Source organism: Hemiscyllium ocellatum, chromosome 19 (assembly GCF_020745735.1).
Source record: "Hemiscyllium ocellatum isolate sHemOce1 chromosome 19, sHemOce1.pat.X.cur, whole genome shotgun sequence".
NCBI lineage: Eukaryota > Metazoa > Chordata > Chondrichthyes > Orectolobiformes > Hemiscylliidae > Hemiscyllium > Hemiscyllium ocellatum.
Genome location: NC_083419.1, coordinates 20759251 through 20775959, shown reverse-complemented (window position 1 = coordinate 20775959; position 16709 = coordinate 20759251). Strand labels below are relative to the sequence as shown.

The 16709-nt window shown below is 41.7% G+C and overlaps 1 protein-coding gene across 1 annotated transcript in view; it reads left to right on the top strand.

Moving 5' to 3' along the window:
* The first annotated feature begins 2095 nt into the window (after positions 1-2095).
* Positions 2096-16709, top strand: part of LOC132824656 (tetraspanin-8-like) — a 30593-nt gene continuing 15979 nt past the window's right edge. Inside the window, exons 1-3 of the mRNA XM_060839290.1 lie at positions 2096-2240; positions 13505-13567; positions 15414-15539. Of these exons, the coding sequence (XP_060695273.1) occupies positions 2181-2240; positions 13505-13567; positions 15414-15539 (249 nt within the window). The 5' untranslated portion in view covers positions 2096-2180. The remainder of the gene's footprint in view (positions 2241-13504; positions 13568-15413; positions 15540-16709) is intronic.

Sequence of the window (16709 nt, the reverse complement as noted above, 5' to 3'; positions counted from 1 at the left end):
GTTCTGTATGGTCTGGGAGATGATGGTTTGGTGATGGGGGATGGGGTCATGGTCGAGGGGGTGGTAGGAAGAGGTGTCCTCGAGTTGGCATTTGGCTTCAGCAGTGTAGAGGTCAGTGTGCCAGACTACCACTGCGCCCCCTTTATCTGCTGGCTTGATGGTGAGGTTGGGATTGGAGCAGAGGGGTTGGAGGGCTGCGCATTGTGAGGTTGAGAGGTTGGAGTGGGGGAGGGGGGTAGACAGGTTGAGGCAGTTAATGTCCCGATAGCAGTTGGAAATGAAGAGGTTGAGGATGGGTAATAGGCCAGCGTGGGGTGTCCAGGTGGATGCAATGTGTTGGAGGTGGACGAAGCGGGCCCTCGGAAGGTGGGCAGGAGTCCTGATTGTGAAAGTAAGCTCGTATTGGGCTCTGGTCAAACCCCATTTGGAATATTGTGAGCAGTTTTTGACCCCTCACGAAGGATGTATTGACATTGGAGGTGGTCCAGAGGAGAGTATAAGAATGATCCTGGGGATGAAGGGCTTCTCATATGAGGAGTGGCTGAGAAGGATCTCAATGAAACTTACAGAATCATGAGAGGTCTGGATAGAGTGGACGTGGGAGAAGATGTTTCCACTAATTAGAGAGACTTGGACCCCAGGGCATAGCCTCAGAGTGAAGGAATGACCTTTTAGAGCTGAGATGAGGGACAATTTCTTCAGCCAGTCAGTGGTTAATCTATGGAACTTATTGCCACAGAAGCCATCAAAGGTTATGGGGTGAAGGCAGGAGAAGAGAGTTAAGAGACATGGCATGATTAGATGGTGGAGCAGAATTTAAAAAGTATGGCGCTGGAAAAGCAAAGCAGGTCAGGCTGCATCCAAGGAGCAGGAGAGTCAGTGTTTGGGCATAAGCCTTTTATCAGGAATGTGTAGGGCAAAGAGGTTGAGAGATAAATTGGGTGTGGTGTTGGGGCTGGGGGAGGGTAGGTGGTAGGGGAATAGGCGGATGCAGGTGGGAGATAATTCTGTAGGTCGGTGGGAACAGTGGACCAGATAGGTGGGAAGGAAGGTGAACAGGTAGAACAGGTCAATAGGGTGGTACTAAGTTGGAAAGTTTGATCTGGGATAAGGTGGGGAAAGGGGAGATTTGGAAACCAGTGAATTCAGTGTAGATGCCACGTGGTTTTTGGGTCCTGAGGGAGAAGATGAGGTGTCTTTTCTCCAGTTGGCAGGTGATTTTGATTTGGTGGTGAAGGAGGTCCAGGATTTGCCTGTCTTTGGAGAGTATGGGAGGGGGAGTTGAAGTAGTCAGCCACATAGTGGTTGGGTTGTTTGGTGTGTATGTCCCAGAGATGTTCCCTGAACCACGCTGCGAGTTGGTGTCGTGTCTCCCCGATGTTGAGGAGAGCATAGTAGGTGAGGTGGGTGGACGTGCAGGAAAATCTCTGCCAGATTTGAAATGACCTTTTAGGGCCTTGGATGGAGGTGAGGGTGCAGGTTTTACACCTCTTGCTGCAGCAAGGGGAGGTGCTGGGTGTGGAGGGTGGGTTCGGGGGGGAGGGGGTTGGTGGGGATGGGGCATGCACCTAATGAGGGAGTCAAAGGAATGGTCTCTCTGAAATGCAGGTAGGAGTGGACTCAATGGCTAAACAGCCTGATTGTGCTCGTATATCTTAATGTGTTATGGCCTTATAATGGGTGAGGGTGGCCATTTGGGTAGAAAGACTTGCATACTCCCCTGATTGTTGCCCAGAGTTGTTGCTACACCGACCCCAGAGACTGCCACTTGGCACTCCAGTCTAAACTTTCACTCCTTGTCCCTACAACTTTAGAAAACCGTCTGCAAAATTAATCAATGGACATTGTAGTTTTTAGAATGCAAGCCATCGATGGAAATAACAAACAGTAGTTTGTTTGGAGTTGGCGGGTTTATTTTGTTAATAAACACATTAGTGTGTCCTCAGCGTCCTCTCGCTACCCGGGGAATCCCCTTTGGTACATATCTACAAACCCCCTCATCGCCGCCCAACGTGTTGCGTAATATCCAATGCGGCAAGGCGAAGCCGCCCTTTGGAAGATTTCAGTTCAAGCAGTTTGAGAAGTGGGAGGGATACTTTCAATGATCTAGTCAGCAAAGCAGTGGGAGAAGCGGCATCTTAAAGTTTCACTCGGGCGGCCGAGAGATAAAAACCGGGAGAATGGTTGGAGTTAATAAATGCATCAAGTATTCCATGTTCATCTTCAACGTTTTGTTTTGGGTGAGCTGTTTGTATATTTCTTTTTTTAAATTTCATCTCATCAATTCCCGCATTGCAGAAAGTACTGTGAACCAAACTAGTTAAGATTTGTGCATGCGAAACTAACGCTTGCATTTCCCGATTAAATCATGTTTTATTTCACCCCCACCCTAATACCGAGTTGTTGTAAGAAGGTACCATACTGAGCCCCTTGCTTAGGACTTACCAACTAAGACGTCAACATTTAATTGCTCGCTTCCCGTTTAACAAGCTGTCCCCACAACAATGGTTCGTTTTGTTAAATTGTGAGCTCTCAATCGTAAAATTTTTCAAAACAAAAATTGGCGGGGATTTTTTTTTCTGTGATCGCAACCAGAGATTGTGATCCCAGCATCACAAGACTTCAACTTCTGAGCTTCCTGCTCCAAACAGTCAATCTCTAATATTGTGATATCGCCCATAAATAAGTCCTGTAATATGAAGTGAAACCCACGTGTCAGTTCACAAGTTGTTGAGCTTTAACTTCTGGAGGTTTGGCGACCCTAACTGCTGGAATTCATATTTTACATGCCATGTTCTGAGAAATTGATCAGCTTGGGCAACACACTGATTAGCATTGCTGCCTCATAGTGCCAGGGACCGAGGTTCGATTCCAGCCTCGGGTGATTGCGTGGGTTTCCTCTGGGTGCTCTGGTTTCCTCCCACAGTCCAAAGATGTACAAGTCAGGTGAATTGGCCATGCTAAATTGCCCATAGTATTAGGTGCATTATTTAGGGGTTACTCTTCAGAGGGCCAGTGTGGACTTGTTGGGCCGAAGGGCCTGTTTCCACACTGTAGGGAATCTAATCTAATGTGTGGGTTTCCTTCAGGTGCTCTGACTTCCTCCCACAGTCCAAAGATGTACAGGTTAGGTGGATTGGCCATGGTACATAGGGGGGTTATGAGGATAGCTTAGGGGCGGGTCTGGTTAGGATGCTCTTTTTGGAGAGTCAGTGTGGACTTGATGGATTGAATGGCCTGCTTCCACAATATAATTTCTGCAGTGCATCTTGGAAATACTGCTATTACTGGTGTTGGCGGGTGTGGATTTGGTGCCAGTCAGGCTGGGTGATGTATCCTGGATGATGTCAAGCTTCTTGTGTTTTTGGAGCTACACCCATTCAAGCGAGTGGGGAGTATTCTACCACACTCCTGACTTGTGCGTTGTAGATGGTGGACAGGCTTTGGGGAGTCAGGAGGTGAGTTATTTGCCAAGGTGTTACTAACCTCTGACCTGCACTTGTAACCAATGTTTATTGGTGAGTCCAGTTGAGTTTCTGGTAAATGGTAACACTCAGGATGTTGATAGTAGGGGGTTTCAGTGATGGTAATGCTGTTGAATGTCAAGCAGCAGTGGTTAGATTTTCTTACTGGAGATGGTAATTGTCAGGCGCAAAATCATACTTGCCACTTGTCAGTCCAAACCTGGATATTATCCACATCTCATTGCATTTGAACATGGACTGCATCAATATCTGAGGAGTCACAAATGTTGTTGAACATTGTTCAATCCTAAGCAAAAATCCCCATTTTTGACATGATGAAGGTCATTTAATGAAGTAGCTGAATATGGCTGGGCCTATAACACTACCTTGTGGAACTCCAGGGATGATTGACCTCTAACAACCACAACTATCTGCCGATGTGCAAAATATGGCTCCAACCAGTGGAGATACTCCTGGATTCTAGTTTTACAGGGACTCTTTGATGCCAAATGCAGTCACTCTCACCTCATCTCTGGAACTCAGCTCTTTTGTCCATATTTGAACCAAGGCTATATTGAGGTCAGGAGCTGAGTGGCCCTGGTGGAACCCAGACTGGGTGTTAGTGAGCAGGTTAGTGCCAAGCAGGTGCTGCTTGATAATGCTGACACCTTCTGTGACTTCACTGGAGATTGAGAATAGACTGATGGGACAGTAGTTGATCAGGTTGGATTTGTCCTGCTTTTGGTGTATAGGGCATAGTTGGGCAATTTTCCACATTATCGGGTAGCTGCCAGTGTTTTAACTCTACTGGAAGAGCTTGGCTAAGGGAGCGGCAAGTTTTGGAGCACATGAATATTGTCAGGGCCCATAGCCTTTGCAGTATCCAGTACGTCCAACTGTTCCTTGATATCGCATGGAGTGAATCAAATTCAAGGGGTGTGTGTGTGTGTGTGTGTGTGTGTGTGTGTGTGTGTATGTAAAGTAAACAGACACTCACTGTGTCCTTGTTTAAAAAAAAGTTATTCATTTTCCTTCAGACAGTCAGTATTTATTTGTCCCCATAAATGATCATTTTCATTTAAGGTCTTACTCTTTATTACATCTGTCAGCCTCAAATAAGTTGCTTTCCATTTTTGCTAGTGCTGAAACCCATTGCTGATGTGTACATTCACAAAGGTTCATGAACATAACAAAGCCATAAAAAGGTTGTATGGAATAGAGTGAATTCCAAGTCATCTTCAGCATAAAGGCCCTGCAAAAGATATCACTTTGGGATTTGTTTCAGCCGCACCTTGCATCCAGTTTGATGCAACCCTTTGGCATTGATCTCCTTGCATGCAACATCTGAGGAAAAATGTTTCCTTCTGGGACAGAATGTGCCTGAGAATTAAATTACTAATCTGTCTTGGTGCTTGCATTTTAACATTTATTATAAATGAAAACCATTGAACATTGATGCAAAGTAACAGCCTAAACCATATCATCTGTATTGTTTCTTCGCTTTGGGTGTTCATTTTTTGTCTTTGCTGATGTGTATATCTCTTTATGTATGGCACTTTTACATAGTTCATTGCAATTCTTTCATTTTTCTTTTTTGGATACGTTGTTTTATTTTAATTGAACTTGAAAATTACTGAGTTATACCTGATGGGCTCTTGTGCAGTGTAGTATCCCTACCTCTGAGTCAGGACACTTGGGTTCAACTCCCTCCTGTTCCGGGGTAACAACCTTACTGAACAGGGTGATTAGAAAATATTCTGTGTTATAATCTCAGTACATATGGGCTACATATGTATATCATGCAATTGAACAGGCAAATATTCACCTATACTATTGTAATCTGCATAAAGAACTATAGCTCTTAAGGAGAATTAGATTCCCAGCTAATAGCCGAAAGAATGACAAGTCCGAATTTCATATTTTAAAGCATACCGAACAAGTGAAAAATTTGCCGCGTACTATTTCATTTTGTGGGCAACTTTTATACTTTAAACAAGAAAAATTTATCAGTGCTTGAATTTACTTTAGCAAATGATCCACATTGCTCCCAGTTCCTAATGGACTCAAGTAACTGTGTTTTGCCAGGTAATAATTTGCCAGTCTCTTTTTCCTATTTCTTTCGAGTATTACTTAGCTTCACCACTAACAGTAAAACCTGTTCCAATGATTCTTCTTTCCCTGGCCTTACCAAAATCTATACAAGACTCCAGGATGTGACTCGTTTTGACTACAGATGGTGTCTCTTCCATGTCTGGCTGTGGTGACTCTCAATGTTGAGTGATCTCATTTCTTGCGCTGCACAGAACTGCAGACTGTGATATTCATTGGATTACAGGCACAAAAATCAATCTCAAAAATGACTTTGTCTGCCCTTTTTTCCCATAACAACACAAAGCATATTAACCATGCTTCAAAATAGATGTGCTAACTAATTACTCTTGACCCCATATCCCTTTCATTTGAGCAGTAAATGGATAATTTACGGCATAACTGCTAATCACGAACATCTACAACAGTTTTCTGTGACTTGGAGACTTGGAATCCATTCATTTGTTTACCCAGGCTTTCTGTTGTTCAGAATGCAGGACAGGTCACATGAATCCCATTTATCATAAACTTAAAGCTGTAATTCCAAAATATAATGAGCTTATAAAACTCATAATTGGGGCTATTATGGTGCAATGGTAATGTCCCTTCCTCTAAGCCAGAATGTAGGGGTTCAAGTATCATCTGCTCCAGGGGTGTGTTATAACCTGTGTGAACAGGTTGATTTAAAATATATATAAGCTCATAATTATAACATCATGCAACAATTGTATGAAAGTTGATCCTATGACTACTTTGTCTAAAGGTCACAACATTTTCTGTTTGCCATCTGCTCACTACTGAAGTCAAATTTCACATCATGCAAAATATACATTCATAACTCTCAGAATAGGACAGCATTGAGAGAAGCTATCCAGTTCTATGTGGCCTTGAGTATCAACACATGCTGTAAAAGTTACCACCTCTCTGGTATGCACTTGGTTCCTGCCAATCCCGTCATTTAATTTGGAAACATGGTATCATGAAGGAACAGTAGATACACAGCCTAGATTGAATTTAAGATTATTGACATTATAGACAACTAATTGTTAGTAGTTAGGACTTTCAGGATTTCAGACAAAAATAAGAGATTTGGGAGGAAACTCTGCATACATTGTGGGGAGATGCAGATTAAATGACATGGTGGAAAATCTGGCATGTGGCTGCCCTGGAGCAGCACCTGGGAATGAAGAAGTCGATATTTCAGGTGTAACCCTTACAATCCGAAATGTCGACTTCTCCACCTCCTGATGCTGCCGGGCTTGATGTTTTCTTCCAGTCTCCTGCCAGACCATCATGCCAGCCTTCCTTCTATTGCCCCTCTCTATCCTTACAGCTGCCTCCAGGAAAGCAGCCAACATAATCAAAGACCCTCCCACCCTGATCATACTCTCTACCACTATCTTCCATCGGGCAGAAGATACAAAAATTTGAAAACATGTACCATCCGATTCAAGAACAGCTTCTTGCTCGCTGTTATCAGACTTATGACCTCTCATATATTAGAGTTGATCTTTCTCTGCACTTTCTCTATGGCTGTAACATTACATTCTGGACTCTATTCTATTAACCTGACATACTTATGTAAAGTATGATTTGTTAGGGTAGCATGTAAAACAATACTTTTCACTGTATGTTGGTACATGTGACAAGACTAAACAAATTCAGGAAAATCTGTTGTTAAGTTCACTAATAAACATTTACAGATTAATGAAAAACATGAATATGGAACTTTGAAATCAGAATTCATTACGGACAGAATTGTTGTTAGAATTCTTGATGAAACTTTGCCCACTGCCGATTTTATCTTTGGAGAAAGTTATTGAAATTGTGCTGGAAGCAGAAATCAGAAGTGGCACAGTGACGAACCAAAGCCCAGCCATGACAAAAGAATACTGTATTTGTAAAACTGTAGCTCACTTCCAGAAGATGTACAGAAGCAAGATACCACTACAGAACAGCAAAATGCTGGTGGTCTCAGACAGAGGTCTACATTGCAGAACACTGATGATCATTAGTGGTGCCTCAGGCAATCTTAGAGGGCCTTGCTGATCCAAACTACCAGAAGAAACAATATTTATCTAGGCCTATGGGGGCATCCTGTTAACTTGAACCGTGATATCAGCATGAGTATCAGATAAGATAGCATGGCTGAAGAAGCAAAAGATACTGTCTACAGAGATGATTCCACATGGCACAGCTGGAATGATTGTTGAGAACACACAGTGCTACAATTGACATTGCAACATAATGAACATGAACTCCTGACCAAGAGTTGTTATTTTTGATTCTTCACGCATATTTTGACCTCAACTTCATTTGGAAAGATGGAGAAGGCTGACAGCCTCCCAGAAGACAACTGGTACAGAAGCAAATTGACCAACCAATCAAGGAACAGCCAGTCGAAGATTCCACCTTGGCTCATAGCAGAACCCAAACAGAAGAGAGAATCCAGGGAACCCTTCAGAAATGAGATAACAAGAATCCAGAGAAAGTATATTCCTGTCAGGGTGAAAGGGAAGACTGGTAAGTATAGGGAATGCTGGATGACTAAAGAAATTGAGGATTTGTTTAAGAAAATGAAGGAAGCATATGTCAGGTATAGACAGGATAGATCGAGTGAATCCCTAGAAGAGTATAGAGGAAGTAGGATTATACTTAAGACAGAAATCAGGAGGGCAAAACGGGGACATGAGATAGCTTTGGCAAATAGAATTAAGGAAAATTTAAAAGGTTTTCACAAATATATTAAGGACAAAAGGGTAACTAGGGAGAGAATAGGGCCCCTCAAAGATTAGAGGAGAAAGTGAGTACTGCAGATGCTGGAGATCAGAGCTGAAAATGTGTTGCTGGAAAAGCGCAGCAGGTCAGGCAGCATCCAAGGAGCAAGAGAATCGACATTTCGGGCATGAGCCTTTCTTCAGGAATGAGGAAAGTGTGTCCAGCAGGCTAAGATAAAAGGTAGGGACTCGGGGGAGAGGCGTTGGAAATGCGATAAGTGGAAGGAGGTCAAGGTGAGGGTAATAGGCCGGAGTGGGGGTGGGGGCGGAGAGGTCAGGAAGGAGATTGCAGGTTAGGAAGGTGGTGCTGAGTTTGAGGGATTTGACTGAGACAAGGTGGGGGGAGGGGAAATGAGGAAACTGGAGAAATCTGAGTTCATTCCTTGTGGTTGGAGAGTTCCTAGGCGGAAGATGAAGCGCTCTTCTTCCAGCCGTTGTGTTGTTATGATCTGGCGATGGAGGAGTCCAAGGACCTGCATGTCCTCGGTGGAGTGGGAGGGGGAGTTAAAGTGTTGAGCCACGGGGTGGTTGGTTGGTTGATCAGAGGTGTTCTCTGAAACGTTCCGCAAGTAGGCGGCCTGTCTCCCCAATATAAAGGAGGCCACATCGGGTGCAGCGGATGCAGTAAATGAATTGTGTGCAGGTGCAGGTGAATTTGTGGTGGATTTGGAAGGATCCCTTGGGGCCTTGGAGGGAAGAATGGGGTGAGGTGTGGGTGCAAGTTTTGCATTTCTTGCGGTTGCAGGGGAAGGTGCCAGGAGTGGAGGTTGGGTTGGTGGGGGGTGTGGACCTGACGAGGGAGTCACGGAGGGAGTGGTCTTTTCGGAACACTGATAGGGGAGGGGAGGGAAATATATCCCTGGTGGTGGGGTCCGTTTGGAGGTGTTTTCCGATATGGCTAGGAAGAACTGTTTGTTTAGTGTATGGATTCTTCTGTGGATGAAGAGCAGTAGAGGTCCTTTGCAGGCCTGTGAGAGTGTTGTCCTGAGCTGGGGTAGGTCTAATTGCAGGGAATGTAGGTAGCGGCGCATGGCTGCAAGCGAGGAGCGAAGGATCCGGAGGGAGGTCTGTTGCTGGAGGCTTCAGATTTTTTCCGATATGGCTGGGAAGAACTGTTTGTTTAGTGTATGGATTCTTCTGTGGATGAATAACAAAATTTACCCCTCAAAGATCAGTAAGGCAGTCTTTATGTGGAACCACAGAAAATGGGGGAGATACTAAATGAATATTTTGCATTAATATTTACTGTGGAAAAGGATATGGAAGATATAGACTGTAGAGAAATAGATGGTGACATCTTGCAAAATGTCCAGATTACAGAAGAGGAAGTGCTGGATGTCTTGAAACAGTTAAAGGTGGATAAATCCCCAGGACCTGATCAGGTGTACCCGAGACCTCTGTGGGAAGCTAGAGAAGTGATTGCTGGGCCTCTTGCTGAGATATTTATATCATCGATAGTCACAGGTGAGGTGCTGGAAGACTGGAGGTTGGCAAAAGTGGTGCGACGTGTTTAAGAAGGGCAGTAAAGACAAGCCAGGGAACTGCAGACTGGTGAGCCTGACCTCAGTTGTTGGAGGGAATCCTGAGGGACAGGAAGTATGTATATTTGGAAAGGCAAGGACTGATTCGGGATAGTCAACATGGCTTTGCGCGTGGGAAATCATGGTTTTTGAATATGTAACAAAGAAGGTTGATGAGGGCAGAGCAGTAGATGTGATCAATATGGATGTCAGTAAGGTGTTCGACAAGGTTCCCCATGGGAGACTGATTAGCAAGGTTAGGTCTCATGGGATACAGGGAGAACTAGCCATTTGGCTACAGAACTGGCTCAAAGGTAGAAGAGAGAGGGTGGTGTTGGAGGGTTGTTTTTCAGACTGGAGGCCTGTGACCAGTGGAGTGGCACAAGGATTATTGTTGGGCCCTCTACTTTTTGTCATTTACATAAATGATTTGGATGCGAGCATAAGAGGTACAGTTAGTAAGTTTGCAGATGACACCAAAATTGGAGGTGTAGTGGACAGCGAAGAGGGTTACCTCCGATTACAACAGGATCTGGACCAGATGGGCCAATGGGCTGAGAAGTGGCAGATGGAGCTTAATTCAGATAAATGCGAGGTGTTTGGTATGCTTTCCTTTATTGGTCAGAGTATAGAGTACAGGAGTTAGGAGGTCATGTTACGGCTGTACAGGACATTGGTTAGGCCACTGTTGGAATATTGCATGCAATTCTGGCCTCCTTCCTATCAGAAAGATGGTGTGAAACTTGAAAGGGTTCAGAAAAGATTTATTAAGATGTTGTCAGGGTTGGAGGATTTGAGCTATAGGGTGAGGCTGAACAGGCTGGGGCTGTTTTCTCTGGAGATCGGAGGCTGAGGGGTGACCTTATAGAGGTTTACAAAATTATGAGGGGCATGAATAGGATAAATAGACAAAGTATTTTCCCTGGGGTCAGGGAGTTCAGAACTAGAGGGCATAGGTTTAGGGTAAGAGGGGAAAGATATAAAAGAGACCTAAGGGGCAACTTTTTCACGCAGAGGGTGATACTGTATGGAATGAGCTGCCAGAGGATGTGGTGGAGGCTGGTACAATTGCAATGTTTAAGAGGCATTTGGATGCATATATGAATAGGAAGGGTTTGGAGGGATATGGGCTGAAAATGTGTTGCTGGTTAAAGCGCAGCAGGTCAGGCAGCATCCAAGGAACAGGAAATTCGATGTTTCGGGCATAAGCCCTTCATCAGGAAGGCGCTGCCTGACCTGCTGCGCTTTAACCAGCAACACATTTTCAGCTCTGATCTCCAGCATCTGCAGACCTCACTTTTTCCTCTTTGGTGGGATATGGGCCGAGTGCTGGCAGGTGGGACTAGATTGGGTTGGGAAATCTGGCGCTGTGAGACAGCAGTGCTAACCACTGTGCCACCGTGCCTCCAGCACTGCTAGAGGAAGTGGTGGAGGCTGGTACAATTACAACATTTAAAAGGCAACTGGATGTGTATATGAATAGAAAGGATTTAGAGGGATAAGGGTCAAGTGCTGGCAAATGGGACTAGATTAATTCAAGTTATCTGGTCGGCATGGACGAGTTGGACTAAAGGGTCTGTTTTTGTGATGTACATCTCTGACTCAATGACGCGATGATTGGAGGAGAGAAGACTATCATCAAGTGAGGCAGCGTGTGGACACTTGACTTTAGTAGTCTCTTGTGAGTGGGTTGTAAAGACCTGGAATGAAGTCAGTTTTGAAATTATTGTCAAATAATTGAAATGTAGATTTTCCAATGCACTTGACAATGCAGAAGATGGTTATTTGTGGAATGATTTCAATCATCTCATTGGCCACATCAATGTTGTTGATCAATGTTATGCAAATTCAGAATAAAATTGAAACCTGACATGATGAGGAGAGTGAATTTTTAATACATATTCACTTCAGTAGTGTGAGGAAAAACTGAAATTGTATACATTAGTATTTATCGCATTTTTGATTAATGTACACTAATGTCTGTTTCCATTGAGGTGGTTTTGTTATTAATTAATAATAGTAAAATTTCAGTAATACATTTTTTAAAATTTCTTTTTGAACCACTTTTAGGAATGGGCTTGGTAGGAACAGTCTCCTACCTGGCATCTCTGTGATAGCAAGATGATTGGAGAGGATAGATTTTCGTTTGTGTGGAAGTTGTTCCTCTAATATTTAGCTAAAAATTTAGTCTTAGAAACTGCTTTTATTCAGGTATTGAAGTAAACAATGTCCACTCTAGGAAAATGAAGGGTTAATTATCTCAACCATTACAGGGAAGTGTATATTTTAAAAATTCTGAAATTGTTGTTGAAATATGGAATACTTAACTACCAGTAATAATTTTTTTAAATACCATAATGATAAGCAAGGGACAACATTTAATATTTGGCAATGAAAGCTTCTTGATGCATTATAATTTCTATTTCTAAAATTCATTGGAGAAAATGAGAATAGGAAATTCACTGGAGCATCAATTTGGAATTGAATATAGTGTAAATGTTTTGACAATAGGGACCATTCTCTTCAACAATCTAAACATTTAAAATTCTAAGTTTGGGAAATCACCTCCTTTTAAATAGGAGGTCCAGGGACTATTCCTACCTGGAAACCTTTAAGCAAGGTCTTATAATTGACAGTTCTGAGCAATCATCTGCACAATGCAACCAAGAGTATTGGTAATTTACTTATATTTCAATACATGAGCTTTCTTTTCTAATAAATCATACTGCTCCCTCAGACTTTCAATAACTGCTGGCTTCCTGCTTTTCAGGTTCATTTAGCATAATTGCTTTTCAGTTTGTACAATGTCAAAGATTTAAGTATTGCTGGTTTACTTTGCATAAAATTAATCCATGAAAAAGAAGATTAACACATTTAATGCACATTTATTTGAAATAAATAATACTTTAAAACAATAATATCATAATACTTTGAAATAATTCTGGCAAATAGCTTTCATGTAATGTTTTGGTAATGTGCTGTGTGCAACATTGATTCTTCTGTGTCAGTAATTCCTTAACGTTCACTTTTCATGACAGCTAGTTCTTTGGTTCATGAATTATCTATCATCTAAAAATAAAGATTATGATTAGGCTCAATGTTTGAATAGACCTATTGACTATTTTTCATGCTTTGTAGATTATAACACAACTAAATATTGCAGAATGCAAAGGCAACTCAAGTCATTAGCAGATCTTTACATATCTTAATTTTTTTTCTCTCCCAGCCATATAATATTTAAGTAATTTAGATCCACTATGGAGCAAAGAACATTGAAAAAGATATGCAGAAAGGAATGGGAATGGTGGGTGTTTTCAAATGGCCTGATTGTTTTGCATCCGTGCTATAAAATTCCATACAGTTATAATCCCATCATTATAAAGGTGTATTATCCATCATTTAATTTCTGTCACACGTGATATTCTGAAGAAGAGTTATAGCAGACCCAAAACATTATCTCTGTTTTTCTCTCCACAGATGCTCTTCAGCATGTTTCATTTTTATTTTTCCTTTTGATTTTATGTGAGATAACAATGTTAGTTTATCGTTCCATTTTCTTTTAGGGATGAGGAATGGTCACTTATACTGAACTAGCTGGAACATTTTTCTTGTTTAAGCAAGTATTTTTAAAACCTTAAATCTTTTTGGCTTTCAGATGTGTGGTTCAATCATACTTGGAGTGGCAGTATGGCTTCGTGTGAGCAAAGAAGTGAAGAAGGTAACAATGACTGTTGTTTTTCAGAAGTGTTTCCAATGTAAAGGAGTTACCACCGACTTTCTATTAAAAAAAAGGGATTTGCTTTAATGGGGCTGTTTTCTCAACCCTTCCCCCAACGGCTTGAAGCACATTCTAGGCAATAAAGAGCTTCTTTGTTAGAAATGTAGTCATTGTTACAATGTAGGAAAGAGAGCAGCAAAAATGTATACATTAAAATCATATGAACAGTAATCAGATAAGCTGTTTTAGTAAGGTTGATTTGAGGGATAACTATTGGGTAGGATCCAAGGGAGGTCACCCATGCTATTTCTCGAAATAGTGCCCCATAATCTTTTATGTATTAATTATATTTTTTAAATGCATTTCTGCCCTTCAATATTGTGTTGAAGCATCAATCCAGATTAACCACCTTGGTACAAAGATGATTGAAAGGAGATTTTATTGAGGCATATAAGATTGACACGTTTAGATAGAACTGCCATTAACTGATGATCCAATGGCTGGGAAAGGCAGATTTTACTTTTAACAAAAGATGTGGATGCGCAATGATTGAGAATAAGGGAGTAGGTATTGATAGGATAATGGTGTGTCTTTTGAAGAACGTGAAGAACTTTTTTATGCAGTGTGTAATAAGGGCTGAGGAGTGGAAGATGGGGTTTAATTTAGATAAATGTGAGGTGCTGCATTTTGGAAAAGCAAATCAGAGCTAAACTTATACACTTAATGGTAAGGTCCTGGGGAGTGTTGTCAAAAAGACCTTGGAGTGCAGGTTCATAGTTCCTTGAAAGTGGAGTCTCAGCTAGAGAAGATATTGAGGAAGGCGTTTGGTATGCTTTCCTTTAGTGGTCAGAGCATTGAGTATAGGAGTTGGGGGCGTCATGTTGTGGCTGTACAGGATGTTGGTTAGGCCACATGTAGAATATTGCTTGCAGTTCTAGTCTTGTCCCTAACAGAAGGATGTTGTGAAACCTACAAGGGTTCATAAAGGATTTACAAGATATTGCCAAGGTTGGAGGGCTTGAGCTATAGGGAAAGGATGAGTAGGCTGGGGCTGTTTGCCCTGGAGTGTCGGAGGCTGGGAGGTGACTTTGTAAAGGTTTATAATATCATGAGGGGCATGGATAGGATAAGTAGACAAGGTCTTTTCCCTGGGGTGGGGGAGTCCAGAACTAGAGGGCATAGGTTTAGGGTGAGAGGAGAAAGATTTAATAGGGACCTAAGAGACAACTTTTTCTTGCAGAGGGTGGTGCATGTATGGAATGAGCTGCTAGAGGAAGTGGTGGTGGCTGGTACAATTTACAACATTTAAAGGCATCTGGATGGGTATGTGAATAGGACGGGCTTAGAGAGATATGGGCCAAGTGCTGGCACATGGGAACTAGATTAGGTTGGGATATCTCGTTGGCATGGCTGAGTTGGTCTGAAGGTTCTGTTTCTGTGCTATACATCTCTATGACTATGACTCTATAATTAGAACTTGCTACCCTGGGGGAGGTTAGAAATGAAAAGGGGTGATTTCAAAAGGAAACTGAATGGACAGTTGACGGGGAGAAAAAATATTGTAGGGCTGAGTGGATAGAGCATTGATGAGCCCAAAATGAATTAAATGGTTAGAATAAAGTTCCAGAGGTTTGCAAATGTCTCTGAAACCACAGACAAACCAATTGGTGGGGATTTGGGTTTCTAATAAATTACAAATTGCTTTGCTTAATGTACCACACACCTTCCAATATTGTAAACTTTCAAAACCATTAAATTAAAAAAATGCAAACCTTTGCAAAGTACACTTTTAAACTAAGCTGTAATTAAAGTGTTATTTTAATGTATCATCTCCTTTTCACTGCAGATGATAGACATGGAAGAATTTTACCCTGCTATAAATCTTCTGATTACTGTTGGGTCTATCATAATGGTGCTTGGATTTCTTGGTTGTTGTGGAGCTATTAAAGAAAGCAAATGCATGTTAATTTTGGTATGTATTTGTCTTTGATTGCTAATTATATTTGTAAGATGTAAAGAGGTAAATTTCATGGCGACTGTGATATATATCTGATCATCAATGGAAATGAAATTCAGGGAGAGCTTGTGTAGTGGACAGCTGATTCAATATTTTATATGCCATCGCCCAAAGCTGCCCCATTGTCGATTTTCATCACTGATGGAAGAGATTATTTTTCTTTTTTAAAGGTTTTCATTTGCAATGCATCCTTGTTTTATTTGGCACTGTGCTTTGTACCAACAACTTTGCCCAGTGGTTTCATGATTCTGAATGACCTTGTTAATTTTTTGCATGATAAAGTCCGGACTTTATACCAAAATGGAAGGGCAACTTTTAAGATCCAGTAACTGAAAGGCCACTGCAAAACTATCTTTCTTAACTTTGAAAATGTTGAGACAGCAGATAGAATTGGAGATATTGATAACATAACAATTGTTCTGCTATCAACAAATTCGGTGACCATACCTTCACGGTCTTTACCAACACTGTGCCAGTGAGTAGAACTATATGTAAGTACTCAAGTATACATATACACATGTAAATTTGCAGCAGAAGATCACCATTTGGTCCTCACGCCTGCTTTGCCTTTCAATAAGATCATGACTGATTTGATGACTCCATGTTGCTGCCTTCTTCCAATTTGACCTTGCATTGCCTTGCTTTATAATACCTTGAAAATATTCAAAAACACTTTCCACTGCCTTTACAGCAAAAAAATTCCAAAGTTTCACCACCCTCCAAGAAAATTTCTTCTGAACTTTGTCTTAAATGGGCAAACTCTTATTTTTAAACAATGACATGTCATTCCATATTCTCCCTCAAGATGAACCTCTTAACATGCACCCAGTCAGGACCCTTCAGGAGCTCACTTCTAACTCTTCTAACTGCATGCCATTTCAATCCACTAATTTCAGGTATTAATCTGGAAAATCTTCTTTGAACTGCTACCAACAATACCCTACAAATCTTCTCAAAACTCGTAACCCTTGATGTAGTTTAATTTAATTGCCCTCACAATAAGTGTTAACTTCCATAATTACTTGCTGTGCCTACATACAAACCTTTGGTGACTCGTGTATCTGACTATTCAGATGCCTGTGCATATACCATCTAGGATAATGTGCTTTTTTTTTACTCTTGCTG